General features: G+C 46.0%; 1 protein-coding gene across 1 annotated transcript in view; it reads left to right on the top strand.

Moving 5' to 3' along the window:
• Positions 1-15,479: 15,479 nt before the first annotated feature.
• The window catches only part of LOC132132208 (mitochondrial 2-oxoglutarate/malate carrier protein-like), a 15,145-nt gene continuing 12,749 nt past the window's right edge, over positions 15,480-17,875 (top strand). Inside the window, exons 1-4 of the mRNA XM_059544526.1 lie at positions 15,480-15,678; positions 16,474-16,626; positions 16,907-17,113; positions 17,218-17,308. Of these exons, the coding sequence (XP_059400509.1) occupies positions 15,602-15,678; positions 16,474-16,626; positions 16,907-17,113; positions 17,218-17,308 (528 nt within the window). The 5' untranslated portion in view covers positions 15,480-15,601. The remainder of the gene's footprint in view (positions 15,679-16,473; positions 16,627-16,906; positions 17,114-17,217; positions 17,309-17,875) is intronic.

The raw sequence follows: 17,875 nt of genomic DNA, 5'->3' as shown, positions 1-17,875 counted from the left end.
TCAGGTGACAAGGAGCGCATGAGACCGGAGAGAGGTGAAGGCGCACGCTCAGTGACAGGCGCGCGCTCCGTGACAGAGCCCCCACCCTGCGAGCGGCTCCGGAAGCGAGGACCTGAACGACGGCGGGGTCTTCCACGGGGTCTTGGAGCGGGACGATCTGGGTGAGTGTGATGGTAGGTGGTAAGAAGAGCAGGGTCCAGGACGTCCTGAGACCTGACCCAGGAACGTTCCTCAGGGCCATAGCCCTCCCAGTCAATCAAGTATTGCAGTACCCCGCCGCGACGTCTGGAGTCCAGGATGTCTCGTACCCAGTATGCCTCCTCGCCTCCGACCTCAATTGGGGGAGCCTGCACGGAACCGATCCCCTCCTGAGCCTCCTCTCTCCTGGGAGCGGCAGCGGGTCTGAAAAGACACATATGAAAGGTGGGTGAGATTCTATAATGTGCTGGGAGAGCCAAACGAAATGAGACCGGAGTGATCTGTCAAAGAATCTTGAAGGGCCCAATGAAGCGAGGGGACAACTTCTTGCTTGGGAGCCTTAAACACAGATCACGGGTGGAGAGCCACACCCACTGTCCAGGCCTATACTGCGGACCCTCACGTCTCCTACGATCCGCATGAAGTTGAAAGTGGCGGATGGCACGTCGCAGATGGACATGAGCGGTATTCCAAGTGGCCTCGCTGCGTTGCAACCACGTATCCACTGCAGGGAGGTCTGAAGGCTCTCCTGGCCACGGGAAGAGAGGGGGTTGGAAACCTAAGACACATTGGAAGGGCGTTAGACCAGTGGCAGGCTTTACCAGGGAATTTTGGGCGTACTCCGCCCAAACCAAGAATTGGCTCCAGTCCTGTTGGTTCTCGTAACAGTATGTCCGTAGAAACCGAATGAGGTCCTGGTTCGCCCGTTCAGCCTGACCGTTAGACTGCGGGTGGTATCCAGAGGTGAGGCTGATGTTGATATTGAGTTTGGAGCAAAGTCCCCTCCATACACGGGAAGTGAAATGAGGGCCACGGTCGGAGACAATGTCCTCGGGGAGACCAAACAGACAAAATACGTGATTGAGAAGTTCCTCCGCAGTCTGCATGGCAGTGGGTAGACCCTTAAGGGGAATGAAACGACAGGACTTGGAGAAGCGATCCACGACTGACAGCACTGTGGTGAATCCCTGAGACGGAGGTAAATCCATTACGAAATCCACAGCGATGTGGGACCACGGGCGCTGAGGAACTGGAAGTGGCTGTAAGAGACCGGCAGGTTTAAGGTGGGAAGATTTGACAGTGTTACAGGTGGAACATTGATGGATGAATTTGATAACATCAGCCCGGAGTGTGGACCACCAGTAGCAGTGATACCTGGGTGTCCCGCGCTGGGTGTGCAGTGAACCCATTGAAGCACCCGCTCACGGAGCTCGAGAGGCACGAAAAGGCGGTCCACAGGACACTCGGCCGGTACAGGAAGAGCTTGTTGAGCCTCAGTGACCTCAGAGATAATATCCCACTGCACAGGTGCCACGATCAGAGTGGGAGGTAGGATGGGTTCTGGCTTGGTGATTTCGTTGAAATCCTCGAACTGACGAGACAGAGCATCAGCCATCCCGTTCTTGGACCCAGGTCTGTACGTCATCCTGAAATTGAAACGGGAGAAAAACAGTGACCAGCGAGCCTGGCGAGCATTCAAACGCTTGGCAGACCTGATGTATTCAAGGTTTCGGTGGTCTGTGAGGACGGTGAAAGGTTGACGTGCCCCCTCCAGCCAGTGCCTCCATTTCTCCAGGGCAGCCTTCATGGCTAGAAGCTCCCGGTCAACCACATCATAATTGCGCTCTGCCGAGCTTAACTTGCGGGAGTAAAAGGCACAGGGAAACATTCTTGCAGGGTTACCGTGACGTTGGGACAGGATCGCACCCACTCCAGTGTTCGAGGCGTCAACCTCCACGACGAACTCCCTCTCCGGGTCGGGATGATGGAGGATGGGTGCGGCAGTGAATCTCTCTTTCAGCTGATTAAACGCTGCAGTACACTCAGAAGACCATCGGATGCGCTTCCCGCCCTGGAGAAGAGATGTGAGAGGAGCCACAATGAGACTGAAGTTACGAATGAACCTACGATAAAAGTTGGCGAACCCCAGAAATCGCTGTAACTCCTTCACAGAAGAAGGTTGAGGCCAGTCCACCACGGCCTTGACCTTGCTGTCATCCATGAGAACCCCCTCAGCGCTGATGACATATCCCAGGAAGGTGATGCGCGTCTGATGAAACTCGCACTTCTGAGTTTTGGCGTAGAGCTGATTCTTAATCAAACGTTTGAGAACTGCACGCACGTCCCGTACACGAGCTTCGAGAGTCTCTGAAAAAATCAAGATATCATCAATATAAACAATAACCCTCTGATTCAGCATGTCCCGGAAGACCTCATTAACGAAAGACTGGAACACAGAAGGACTATTGGACAGCCCGAAGGGCATTACCCGATACTCATAGTGGCCAGTAGTCGTAGAAAAGGCCGTCTTCCACTCGTCACCTCTCCGTATGCGAATGAGGTTGTAAGCGTTCCTCAAATCCAATTTGGTGAAGTACCGGGCTGAGCGGAGCATCTCCAGTGCTGCAGGGACTAAAGGCAGAGGGTATCGATATTTCACAGTTACCTCATTGAGACCACGGAAATCGATGCAGGGCCGAAGACTCCCGTCCTTCTTCTTGACGAAGAAAAACCCCGCGGACGCCGGGATGTGGAAGTGGTGATAAATCCTTTAGCAAGCTGTTCCTCGATATACGCTCTCATGGCCTCAGTCTCCGGTTGCGAAAGTGGATACACACGGCCGTGCGGGGGAACGGCTCCAGGTAGAAGTTCAATGGCGCAGTCACTGGACCGGTGCGGGGGTAAAAGTGAAGACTCTCTCTCGCTGAAAGCCTGAGCCAGATCATGATATACAGCAGGAACTCCTTGCAGATTCACTCTCTCGGGGGAACTGTGGCTAGATTTAGGACCATGGAGGGCAGGCAAGCAGTGGGCGTGACAGAAAGGGGACCATTGATTGATTCTCCTGTCGACCCAGGAAATGAGAGGGTTGTGTCTCTCCAGCCATGGCAATCCCAGAATCACAGGATGAAGGGGTGAGTTTATTGAGTACAACTGAATTCTCTCCGTGTGACGAGACCCGAAGTTGAGCGTCAGAGGCTGCGTGATGTATTGTACCTCCCCTGTCCCCAGGGGGCGTCAATCCAGAGCGGCCACAGCCACATGAGACTCACAAGGAATGAGAGAGATATTTTTAGACAAGGCAAACTCCAAATCGACAAAATTACCTAGAGCATCCTTCTCTCACGTTCCTCTGTGGTTAGATGTGTGAAGCCGACCTGCATAGGCTCGTAATCCGTGCCGGAAGGGGGAGGAGTGAAAAAGCTGGATGTGAGAGGCGTGCGTCGAGAGCGGATGAGATTGTCGAGGCGAATGGCAAGGTCCATAAGTTCTCCGAGGGACATCCCATCATTGCGACACGCCAATTCCCCTTGCAGATGCGTTTGCAGCCCCCTACGATACAGCAGTTTAAGCGGTGACTCTGTCCACCCTGTCTGCGCTGCCAGGGTGCGGAAGGAAAGCGTGTAATCCGCCGCGGTGGAATTCCCTTGACTTAATGTGGGGAGTTGTTCCCCTGGTTCCTTGCCGCCAGCGGGATGTTCAAATACCTCTCTGAATTGAGACATAAACACATTAAAGGAGGGAAAGGTATGATGACCCCCAGACCAGAGAGCAGTCGCCCACTCCAACGCCCTCCCGGTGAGTAGTGAGCAGATGAATGAAACGCGGGACGCGTCATTGGGATACAGCTGGGGTTGCTGGCTGACGAATAATTCACACTGCAACAGAAATCCTCTACAGGCAGCTGGTGAGCCATTAAACTTCTCTGGTAGAGATAATTTGGGATTGCATGCAGCCGTACTCACGCTTGATGTGACGGGCACAGGTGCAGCGGGAGCTTAAGCTGAGTTAGCGACCGCGCTCTGCAGAGTGAGAGTATGAACAGACCTCACAAGTTCTTCGGTGAGATTCGTTAACTTGGTCAGCTGCTGTTGGTGTGTGAGTAACACAGATGCCTGGGAATGAACCTCGGAAGCAAGACTCAGGAAGTCTGCTGGATCCTGTGGTGGTGAAGTGTTCTGTAATGACGAAGTAGAGGCAGTCGGATCCATCTGCAGGACTTTATTGAAGCAGGTATCAAACCAAGGATGCACAGAGCATAAAACACTAAGGTAGCACGAAGCAACATGCAGCGTGGTAAAACAACACTTCACAGAGAAACACAGAACCAGGCAGTCCAGATAAACGGGGGATAATGACTAACAGGTGGATATGATGATGCTGATGAGAAAACCAGACAGGGCTGGAAACTAATGATAGCAGAAGGGAAGGATGGGAATTGCAGTCCTAGAACTCAGGTGACAAGGAGCGCATGAGACCGGAGAGAGGTGAAGGCGCACGCTCAGTGACAGTGCCAAGTGAAAAAATGTTCCTCTGAAAATACAAGCTTTACATTAGATATGATCACCTGAACTTCAAAATGCAGGTTTATTGTAATATATCATACTAACAATATTTAACTAACTAACTAAATACTAATGTAAATACACAAAATACTAACAAATTCATAATATTTATTATTTTTCATTTGTTGGACTTGTTGTGTACAAATAACTTTAACTGTTAATTTGATACAAATATATATAGAAGGACTTTGTAAAAAATTATTGCAAAGTTTTGTTTTTTATTTAAAATGTATTCTGTAATGTTCCATATTGTACACAATTGCTTTATTGACTTCATCTCATGTATTGGGTTAAGAATCAGCGCTTCATTGATATTGCTATCACAAGTTTCTGTCTGCTTCAGAGCTGCTCTTGCTCCATCATCCGCTGTAAGAGGGTCAGATTATCAAGGATTATACTCTAGAGACTCTGGACACAGCTGTTCTGTCACATCTCTTCTCTTTCATTCAATCAGTCTCTCTCTCTCTCTCTTCATGCCTTCATTCAGGAACGCTGTGTTCCAGACACAGCAGGAGAAAGGTTCATGGTGTGTGTGGGCAGAAAAAGAGAGAGAGATTACAAAATTCTTCACGTTATTTTGTTAATATCCTATAAACTGCAAGTCCACATAAACCCAGTGCTTGCTAAGATTGAGGTGTGATTTGTATCAGTTACTAGGGTATTATATATTAAAAAATATATGTATATTTAATTTATTAGGGTGTTCTGGGTGCATGCTAAGCTGTTGCAGAAGTGATCATATTTAAAAATATTGTTCCATCATTAAATAAGTACAGTCTTAAAAATGAAGCTTATTAAAGGGATTCTTCACAGTGATGCCACTGAAGAACCATTCTGGGTTCTTTAAAGAACCTTTCAGTGAATAACTGTAATAAAATAATCATTTTTTTGTTCTTAGAGTGAAGAATATCTTAATAATCTACAAAATCTTTTTCCACTATAAAGATTCATTATTAATATTATTATTATTATCATTATTATTATTAGATGTGGGGAAAAAGCCAAATATATTTTAAGAATCTATTTGTAATAATAAAGAGTAATTGATTACACATGCAGTATAAATTACTAGTACATTAACATTTAAATCTCTCCTCTATTCACTGTTCATAATCGATAGGTAATAAACATATCATGCCATTCTTTTTCCAGCCAAGCAGCTCCCATTGATAACATGAAGAAGAAAAAAACCTCACCAAAGACTCAAGAAAACAATGCTGTGACAACTGAAAACTTACATAACAAAAAACACACTTTATACTTGACATGGTTTTACACAATTTAGGGATAAATTGTAGTTTTTTAAAACATTTATTTCACTAACGCAAAAAAATGTTTCCATATACAGTATATTAACAATCAACATATGAAATGCACATACTTAATGCATAATGAAATTATACAAAATAATTAATTGCCGCAATATTTTTTACTTAAATATTGCTATGTATGTAATTCAAATTTCAGTAATACACTAATATATAGATGTGCATCTGATAAAATATACTGTATACAGTTTATGTATAATCATATTTGAGTATATATATATATGATGGCCTTGGATTTTCAGCAAATTCAAATTTTTGGGTAATTTTGGAGTGAAATGTGACCTGGACATGCTCTCAACAGGCTAAAGTATAAAGGAGTACAGTACATATTCAGGCAAGACTGATCTTACAAACACTAAGCGTAGTGTTTATCTTTGGCTGAAAATGTATCAGAATCAGTGGTCAGCAGCAAAACTGAATAACATGATCTAAACTGAGCTGCTGTGACTCCTGAGAAATCATTAGTCTATGCAAGAGAGACGCCTAAGGCATCACACAGCCTTCAGGAGAAACTGTGATGGGTTATCATGATGCACCAAAGGAAAAGTGCCAGCCAATAGACACTCTCAGGAGAGCAGAGCCAGAACTGAACACGATCAGAAAGAGTGTGCACACACACACACACACGTACATGCATGCACGCACACACACACGTACATGCATGCACGCACACACACACACACACAAAAGAAGCAAAATATCAACTTCTGACCTAATATAAACATCAAATGGACTCATGTGTTGTATGGGTTTGTGCATTTCATCACACATGGCTGCAAACATACACAGTTGTGCTCTTTATAAATAAACTTAAATATTCCATGCCTTAGGCGTAAACATAAATAGGGTATATTACAATGCACTCACACATTTTCATGCAGATATAACATATAAGTGCCTCTTCTTCTATGCTAATTTCAACATCCAGTACCAGAATATGCTATTGTTCAACTACGGAAGATTTAGCACACATTGTTTCAAAATGTTGCATTACAAAGACTGGTCTTTTTTATTTTATTTATTTAGCATATTGTATATTTTGCACATTAAATGCTGACTTGTATTACCTCGTGTGCATGTATGCACATAGAGATTCTTATGCTGTATATTTTATATAGCCTACTGTATGTTTTCTCATGCTCTATATGTGTATATATGCTCCAGGAACAGTATTCATAAATGACATGCATAAGTTGACTTAAGTTGAACATGTTCATGCAGCCTGTCTGCGCTTGTTCATCAGACAATGAAAGAACAAGCTTGCTTCTGAAACAATGTTAAATCACTGCAATAGCCTGGGATGCCCCTGCTGTCATGGTACAATTCATTATATTACAGACATTCATCTGTCTTAAATTAAATCTATGATGTTCTCTGGATGGCATTAAACCTCAGATGATTATACCATTGAATCATCATATCCTTCTTAAAAGATCCCAATGATTTTACTAAATTCTATGTCCAAAAATTTTTAAAAATTAATTAAAAAATGCAAAAACATAGTTGATACTTTTTTGTATTAAAAAGTGAGAAATTCAACATATTTTATGTTTATTGCAATCTTTAATGGAAATGCAAGAGCTAGATATGATAGTGAACAAAACTGAGTATTGAATATTGCATTTTTTTAGGTGGCAAATGTTGCTAAAACCTTTTTTAGGTTGCTGAAAGCTGACGAAAGTGTTATTCTTTCAGGGGTCACTTTGAGTATTGAAAAGCGTGAGCTTGATTTAATCACTTTCTGCTCTCTGTGTGTTTTCATATGTTTTTGTTGATGCTGCTGTCGTTTTGGGACTGGACAGAAACCCAACTTTTTAGCCACAGAGAAACAATGGATCCAGTAATTAAAGTCCAGGCAGTCCAGCATAAAGAGACCAGCTTAAGTCCTGACCAGTTTTTCTATGCTGTTTTATACTAATTACCTTTGTAAAATTTCATTCAAAGGAGTCAGAATTATTGCTCAGTTAATGTTGCTTTATCTAATATCCCCTCGACGGGACATATGTCAGCTCAGAAACCTTCATGACCTTCGCCTTAATGGTCACATTTGTAGATCACATAATCATTTACATCCAATAATCCCAAGAACTGGTGCCTGACATATAATAGAAATCAACACATGGATGTAATCCCTATATAATATATAACAGATATTTATCAATCATAGACTGTGTATCTCTACACTGACACTGACAAACTTTAAAATAGCCATTCAAATGGTGTCAGTAATGGTAATGCAAATTAGTAATAACAATGTACAGCTCTATGCATTAAAACACAACTGAATAAAAGCATTGTTCGACAATACATACAAGACAGTATTAGCGATTTTTAATGGATGACAGTCGAAGATAAAAGACGTGTCTGTCTCTTTTTTTATTTCATTTCAAGAACAGTAATATAACATACAAATAGAGAGGGTCTCAGTATTTACATCTATTATCAGTTACATGGAGCTACATGTGCAAAACTATAACTACAGTCTGCACTAGCAACAGTCACCTGAGCTAAACAGTTCACATCATCTGCAAAACTCATTCCAAGCAACACAACTCTTAGCACATGGCTCAAAACCGGCTCAGTGCAGCCAAACACTAGACACAAACCTCAATGAGATAACACACACCATCACTCAGAACACACTGAGAGGAGAAACACCACACACAAACCTCACTGAGATAACACACACCGTCACTCAGAACACACCAAGAGGAGAAACACCACACACAAACCTCACTGAGATAACACACACCGTCACTCAGAACACACCAAGAGGAGAAACACTACACACAACCCTCGCTGAGATAACACACTGTCACTCAGAACACACCGAGAGGAGAAACACTACACACAACCCTCGCTGAGATAACACACCGTCACTCAGAACACACCAAGAGGAGAAACACTACACACAACCCTCGGTGAGATAACACACCGTCACTCAGAACACACCGAGAGGAGAAACACCACACACAACCCTCACTGAGATAACACACACCGTCACTCAGAACACACCGAGAGGAGAAACACCACATGCGACCCTCAGTGAGATAACACACACCGTCACTCAGAACACACCGAGAGGAGAAACACCACACGCGACCCTCAGTGAGATAACACGCACCGTCACTCAGAACACACTGAGAGTAGAAACACCACACGCGACCCTCGCTGCGATAACACACACCGTCACTCAGAACACACCGAGAGGAGAAACACCACACGCGACCCTCAGTGAGATAACACACACCGTCACTCAGAACACACCGAGAGGAGAAACACCACACGCGACCCTCAGTGAGATAACACACACCGTCACTCAGAACACACCGAGAGGAGAAACACCACACGCGACCCTCAGTGAGATAACACACACCGTAACTCAGAACACACCGAGAGGAGAAACACCACACGCGACCCTCAGTGAGATAACACACACCGTCACTCGGAACACACCGAGCAGAGAAACACCACACGCAACCCTCACTGAGATAACACACACCGTCACTCGGAACACACCGAGAGTAGAAACACCACACGCAACCCTCGCTGAGATAACACACACCGTCACTCGGAACACACAGAGTGGAAAAACACCACACGCAACCCTCGCTGAGATAACACACACCGTCACTCGGAACACACCGAGAGTAGAAACACCACACACAACCCTCGCTGAGATAACACACACCGTCACTCGGAACACACCGAGAGTAGAAACACCACACGCAACCCTCGCTGAGATAACACACACCGTCACTCGGAACACACAGAGAGGAGAAACACCACACGCAACCCTCACTGAGATAACACACACCGTCACTCGGAACACACCGAGAGGAGAAACACTACACACAACCCTCGCTGAGATAACACACACCGTCACTCGGAACACACCGAGAGGAGAAACACCACACGCAACCCTCACTGAGATTACACACACCGTCACTCAGAACACACCGAGTGGAGAAACACCACACGCAACCCTCAGTGAGATAACACACACCGTCACTCGGAACACACCGAGAGTAGAAACACCACACGCAACCCTCACTGAGATAACACACACCGTCACTCGGAACACACCGAGAGGAAAAACACCACACGCGACCCTCAGTGAGATAACACACACCGTCACTCAGAACACACTGAGAGTAGAAACACCACACGCGACCCTCGCTGCGGTAACACACACCGTCACTCAGAACACACCGAGAGGAGAAACACCACATGCGACCCTCAGTGAGATAACACACACCGTCACTCAGAACACACCGAGAGGAGAAACACCACACGCGACCCTCAGTGAGATAACACACACCGTCACTCAGAACACACTGAGAGTAGAAACACCACACGCGACCCTCGCTGCGATAACACACACCGTCACTCAGAACACACCGAGAGGAGAAACACCACACGCGACCCTCAGTGAGATAACACACACCGTCACTCAGAACACACCGAGAGGAGAAACACCACACGCGACCCTCAGTGAGATAACACACACCGTCACTCAGAACACACCGAGAGGAGAAACACCACACGCAACCCTCACTGAGATTACACACACCGTCACTCAGAACACACCGAGAGGAGAAACACCACAAGCAACCCTCAGTGAGATAACACACACCGTCACTCGGAACACATCGAGAGTAGAAACACCACACGCAACCCTCGCTGAGATAACACACACCGTCACTCGGAACACACAGAGAGGAAAAACACCACACGCAACCCTCACTGAGATAACACACACCGTCACTCAGAACACACCGAGAGGAGAAACACTACACACAACCCTCGCTGAGATAACACACACCGTCACTCGGAACACACCGAGAGGAGAAACACCACACGCAACCCTCACTGAGATTACACACACCGTCACTCAGAACACACCGAGAGGAGAAACACCACACGCAACCCTCAGTGAGATAACACACACCGTCACTCGGAACACACCGAGGGTAGAAACACCACACGCAACCCTCACTGAGATAACACACACCGTCACTCGGAACACACCGAGAGGAAAAACACCACACGCAACCCTCACTGAGATAACACACACCGTCACTCAGAACACACCGAGAGGAGAAACACCACACACAACCCTCACTGAGATAACACACACCGTCACTCAGAACACACTGAGAGTAGAAACACTACACACAACCCTCGCTGAGATAACACACACCGTCACTCGGAACACACCGAGCAGAGAAACACCACACGCAACCCTCACTGAGATAACACACACCGTCACTCAGAACACACTGAGAGTAGAAACACCACACGCAACCCTCACTGAGATAACACACACCGTCACTCAGAACACACTGAGAGTAGAAACACCACACGCAACCCTCACTGAGATAACACACACACCGTCACTCGGAACACACCGAGCAGAGAAACACTACACGCGACCCTCAGTGAGATAACACACACTGCACTCGGAACACACCGAGCAGAGAAACACCACACGCAACCCTCGCTGAGATAACACACACCGTCACTCGGAACACACAGAGAGGAAAAACACCGCACGCAACCCTCACTGAGATAACACACACCGTCACTCAGAACACACCGAGAGGAGAAACACCACACACAACCCTCACTGAGATAACACACACCGTCACTCAGAACACACTGAGAGTAGAAACACCACACGCAACCCTCACTGAGATAACACACACCGTCACTCGGAACACACCGAGAGTAGAAACACCACACGCAACCCTCAGTGAGATAACACACACCGTCACTCGAAACACACCGAGAGGAGAAACACCACACGCAACCCTCGCTGAGATAACACACACCGTCAGTCGGAACACACCGAGAGGAAAAACACCACACGCAACCCTCGCTGAGATAACACACACCGTCACTCGGAACACACCGAGAGGAGAAACACTACACACACCCCTCACTGAGATAACACACACCGTCACTCGGAACACAGCGTGAGCAGAAACACCATACGCAACCCTCGCTGAGATAACACACACCGTCACTCAGAACACACTGAGAGTAGAAACACTACACACAACCCTCGCTGAGATAACACACACCGTCACTCGGAACACACCGAGCAGAGAAACACCACACGCAACCCTCACTGAGATAACACACACCGTCACTCAGAACACACTGAGAGTAGAAACACCACACGCAACCCTCACTGAGATAACACACACCGTCACTCAGAACACACTGAGAGTAGAAACACCACACGCAACCCTCACTGAGATAACACACACACCGTCACTCGGAACACACCGAGCAGAGAAACACTACACACAACCCTCGCCGAGATAACACACACCGTCACTCGGAACACACCGAGAGTAGTAACACCACACGCAACCCTCACTGAGATAACACACACCGTCACTCGGAACACACCGAGAGTAGAAACACCACACGCAACCCTCACTGAGATAACACACACCGTCACTCGGAACACACAGAGAGGAGAAACACCACACGCAACCCTCACTGAGAGAACACACACCGTCACTCGGAACACACAGAGAGGAAAAACACCACACGCAACCCTCAGTGAGATAACACACACCGTCACTCGGAACACACAGAGAGGAAAAACACCACACGCAACCCTCAGTTAGATAACACACACCGTCACTCGGAACACACCGAGAGGAGAAACACCATACGCAACCCTCAGTGAGATAACACACACCGTCACTCGAAACACACCGAGAGGAGAAACACCACACGCAACCCTCGCTGAGATAACACACACCGTCACTCGGAACACACCGAGAGGAAAAACACCACACGAAACCCTCAGTGAGATAGCACACACCCTCACTCGAAACACACCGAGAGGAAAAACACCACACGCAACCCTCAGTGAGATAACACACACCGTCACTCGGAACACACCGAGAGGAAAAACACCACACGCAACCCTCAGTGAGATAGCACACACCGTCACTCGAAACACACCGAGAGGAAAAACACCACACACAACCCTCAGTGAGATAACACATACACCGTCACTCGGAACACACCGAGAGGAAAAACACCACACACAACCCTCAGTGAGATAACACACACCGTCACTCAGAACACACAGAGAGGAGAAACACCACACACAACCCTCAGTGAGATAACACACACCGTCACTCGGAACACACCGAGAGGAAAAACACCACACACAACCCTCAGTGAGATAACACACACCGTCACTCGGGACACACCGAGAGGAAAAACACCACACACAACCCTCAGTGAGATAACACACACTGTCACTCGGAACACACCGAGAGGAGAAACACCACACACAACCCTCACTGAGATAACACACACCGTCACTCGGAACACACCGAGAGGAAAAACACCACACACAACCCTCTCTGAGATAACACACACCGTCACTCGGAACACACCGAGAGGAAAAACACCACACACAACCCTCAGTGAGATAACACACACCGTCACTCGAAACACACCGAGAGGAGAAACACCACACACAACCCTCACTGAGATAACACACGCCGTCACTCGGAACACACCGAGAGGAGAAACACCACACACAACCCTCACTGAGATAACACACGCCGTCACTCGGAACACACCGAGAGGAGAAACACCACACACAACCCTCACTGAGATAACACACGCCGTCACTCAGAACACACCGAGAGGAGAAACACCACACACAACCCTCGCTGAGATAACACACACCGTCACTCGGAACACACTGAGAGTAGAAACACCACACGCAACCCTCACTGAGATAACACACACGTCACTCAGAACACACTGAGAGTAGAAACACCACACGCGACCCTCGCTGCGGTAACACACACCGTCACTCAGAACACACCGAGAGGAGAAACACCACACACAACCCTCACTGAGATAACACACACCGTCACTCAGAACACACCGAGAGGAGAAACACTACACACAACCAGTGTTGAGCAAGCTACTTGGAAAATGTAGTGAGCTAAGCTACCAGTTACTCTACAGTAAATGAAGCTTCACTACACTGAAGCCACCCCCTGGGAAATGTAGCAAGCTTAGCTACATCAACAGTAGCTTGCTACATCTAAGCTACTTTTAAAATTCAAGTCAATGCTATCTCAGTGCTCAAAACTGTCAGTCAAACAGATAGGTAGGTGTAATTGTTTAGTTCAATTGTGTATTGTGTTCCTTATCAATTTGGCAACAAAAACAATCAAAATATATGTAATTCACGTAATAATGTACACACAAGTATGTGTACTCACCTGTTTGCATGGGCATGCTTAATATAGGCCTTTGCAGAACAAAATGCAATGTGAATGTCTTTGGAAACCCAGCTAAATTGATTTATTTTCTGATTTACTGTTTTCTACATTAAATCATCCTAAAGAATATTATGTGAAAATATAATCTTGATTATATTTAAATTATAATTAAATAATATAATCATTATCAGTGATTTAAATCAAACTTTAATGGGGTTTTTAAATTCACAAATTCTTAATTTAGCACGAGGGCATGTGCTATTTTCCCCTTTGTTTACAATATATCTGAACTGTGATTTTCTTAACAAGGGAAAACGCTTTTTTTCTACCAACAGATAGAAAAAAAGATAGCTAGAAAGTGCTTAGTTTGTGATTGAAGACTGAATTGCGATCATTGTATATATGGGAATCAGTGTCATGTGCTTGTCGAGGTACGGCCACGGTCGACTCGCTCCTCGGGATCAACTGTTCTCCGACCTCACCCACTGCCATCATTTCATCAAGTAATTTTTTGCCTGACTGGCCAAGGAGTGGTACCGTCCGGGGCAGAAGGTGGCGGTAATGCATCATAAAGCTGGTTGGTTGCTATAACACACACCGTCACTCGGAACACACTGAGAGGAAAAACACTAGCATCAAACACAGAAAATACTCACTTTTCATCTTTACAGTTTGAACAATTTCAGTGACTTCATAAGTCATATTTTCTTCAAAGAAAAGAGGGACATTCTTCCACATGATTTATTTACATTTTTAGAACATAACAATTCTTTAAGGTAAATGAAAATTAGCAGTTTGCTTCAATAGTCTGTAGTAATTTACGGAATTACAGTAATGAGGAAAAAAAGGTAGAAACTAAAAGTACATACTGTAATTCGTAATACATACTGAAAATAATTTTCAGGGCTAATCCTGAAATTGCAATCAGCAGTGTTTGAAATCTATTCTGTTTTGAATGTGTGGTTCACAGTTTTGACAGCAGTGTGTTAGCATTTGAACAAAGTGCTGTAAATCCACAGTGTTGTGCAGGTTGTGGTTAAAGTCGTGGGAAAAGTGTGTAGAGTTTTGAAAACTGTGTTCAAGCAATGATAAACGAACTAGAGTTTGGTCCACATGAACTGTTGCTAGTGCAGACTGTAGTTAGAGTTTTGCACATGTGACTCCAGTTGTGGCCACTGTTGTTTAGCAATCGAAAAAAAACTGAAAATTTGAGATATTCAACATCACTCCAAAACATTTAAGTAAACGTATCTGTCTCTTTAAGAGAAATACACGTCACGTACGTGCTCGGCTCCGCGAGTGAAAACTCGTATGTGATTGGTCCGCGCGTGTTCCGCTCGACGTGCGCGGTCCGGGCGAGTCACCTTGCTTCACTCAGCGGAGCGACAGAAGCGCCGCACGGTCGGACCGAGCGCGCAGGAGTCCTCCAGAAACCCGAACCAGCACCGCAGCCATGGCAGCCGCCGCGGACACAGCCAGGCCCAAAACCTCGCCCAAATCGATTAAGTTTCTCTTCGGTGGCTTGGCTGGGTACGTAAGCACCCGTGCGGAGCTCTGCAGCCCGGTTATCAGCTGAACGATCAGAGGATCAACTGTAACGTTAGTGTCTCTGTCAGTCGTGCTGTGAGTGAGTTTACAGACCCGCGGGAAGCACTTCAGTCTAATGTCACAGTGCTTCTGTTTGGTCTGCTGGCACCGAGGAACTTTATTTGTGCTACTTTTCAAGTGGTTATAATATTCAAGATTTATTATGAGGGAAGACTGTCCTCTGTAACGTTAGAGGTGTCGTTAGTCGCAGAAACACAGCGGGCAAAAAACAGTCGACGTGTAAATGTAAACACGCTGGTGACGAAAAAGCGGCGATATTAATGTGTAAGCGCTAAACGTCACTTTGTAATGACAAAAGAATACGATATTAACCTAACGTTGCCCGTGTATCTTCTGTCGCAGTTACACACCGGTCGACCGTTAGAATTTAAAAAATTGAACCCAACTGGTTTCGTTGTTATAGAAACAGCCCAACAGAAGTTTGAAATAACCCAACATACAGAGTCCAGCTATGTTTAACCCAGATACTGTGTACAGTAAACAACCCAAGAGCAGACTTCTGACCTCTGCAGAGGACATTATAGTTTAATGTCACAGTTTTAAGTCTGGATGGTTTGATCACCACCTCTTGTGTTCATTTGGGAAATTTGCAATCATTTGCTGAGTGATTTTTTTTCAAAGTTCTCCAGTGTTCTGCTATTCTGTTGCTGGTAATAGGATTCCTTCAGGACTAGGACTGTGAAGTGGAACAGTGATGTGCATTGGTTCTGTGTCCAGGATGGGTGCCACGGTGTTTGTGCAGCCGCTGGACCTGGTGAAGAACCGCATGCAGCTGAGCGGTCAGGGATCAAAGGCTCGCGAGTACAAGACCAGCTTTCATGCCGTGGCCAGCATCCTTCGCAACGAGGGCATCGGCGGGATCTACACCGGGTACGAAAGACAGACACGAGCCAACAAGAGCGCTTTGATAGAGAGGTTAGAGATCTCAGACAAGAAGGATAAATCACATGAATTATTGAATGAATGCTTTTTTGTTTTTCTTAGATTAGTTTTACCAGACACTGGATGTGAGAGACTAGGGAGCTTCCTGACTGTAGATGGAGCCCATAGCTGTAAATATCTGATTAGGTTTATATCTGATCATACATCTCATTCCTGTCTGGCTGTGCATTTATTGCATTCATGTCTGTTTCTGTGCTGTGTTTGTCAGACTCTCTGCGGGTCTGTTGAGACAGGCTACCTACACCACGACCCGTCTGGGCATCTACACCGTCCTGTTTGAGCGCATGACCAGAGCTGATGGCACACCTCCCAACTTCTTGATGAAGGCTTTCATCGGGATGACGGCCGGGGCCACGGGGGCCTTCGTTGGTACTCCGGCCGAGGTGGCGCTTATTCGAATGACGGCTGATGGCAGGTAGAAGGATATAATGCACTCCATATTTGACTTTCTCACACATTGTTTATAATCCTGAAAGTGACCAAATTACATGCTCTCTCTATTATCTCTCGCTTGTTCAGATTACCTCCAGATCAAAGGAGGGGCTACACAAATGTCTTCAATGCCCTCATCAGAATCACTAGAGAGGAGGGAGTCACCACACTCTGGAGGGTATGTGTGAGTGTGTGTGTGTGTGTGTGTGTGTGAGAGAGAGAGAGAGAGAGTGAGTGAGTGTTAGGGCTGGACGATTATGGCCTAAAATCAAAACCTCGATTAATTGAACATTTTACCTCGATTACGATTAATGAACGATTATTTTGTTTCTGTTTTGTTTTTTTGCCCTCATAGTTCACTGACAATTTTGGACTGTAAATATGATCGTAACATTTCTTACAGATTATTGCTCAGTGTAAGAGATAAATAAAGATCAGATAAAGCTAAGGTTTATATGAGTGTTTGTGCCACAATGCAGCTGCGCGAACTAGGGCTGTCGAAATGCCTGAAAAACTACATTCGAATTTGCAATTAAATATTATACAAATTCGAAAGTTTTTGGCTTCTCTTCTGAGGCCACAAGAAGAGGGCGGCGGCAGTGGCTCAGTGGTTCATGTAGGTTGTCTACAAACCGGAAGGTTGGTGGTTCAATCCCCGGCTCCACCTGACCAAGTGTCGAGGTGTCCTTGAGCAAGACACCTAACCCCATCTGCTCCCGATGAGCTGGATGGTGCCTTGAATGGC

Source organism: Carassius carassius, chromosome 4 (genome assembly GCF_963082965.1).
Source record: "Carassius carassius chromosome 4, fCarCar2.1, whole genome shotgun sequence".
Classification (NCBI taxonomy): Eukaryota; Metazoa; Chordata; class Actinopteri; order Cypriniformes; family Cyprinidae; genus Carassius; species Carassius carassius.
Note: the sequence above shows the minus strand (reverse complement) of the source record. Positions and strands in the feature narration are given on the sequence as shown.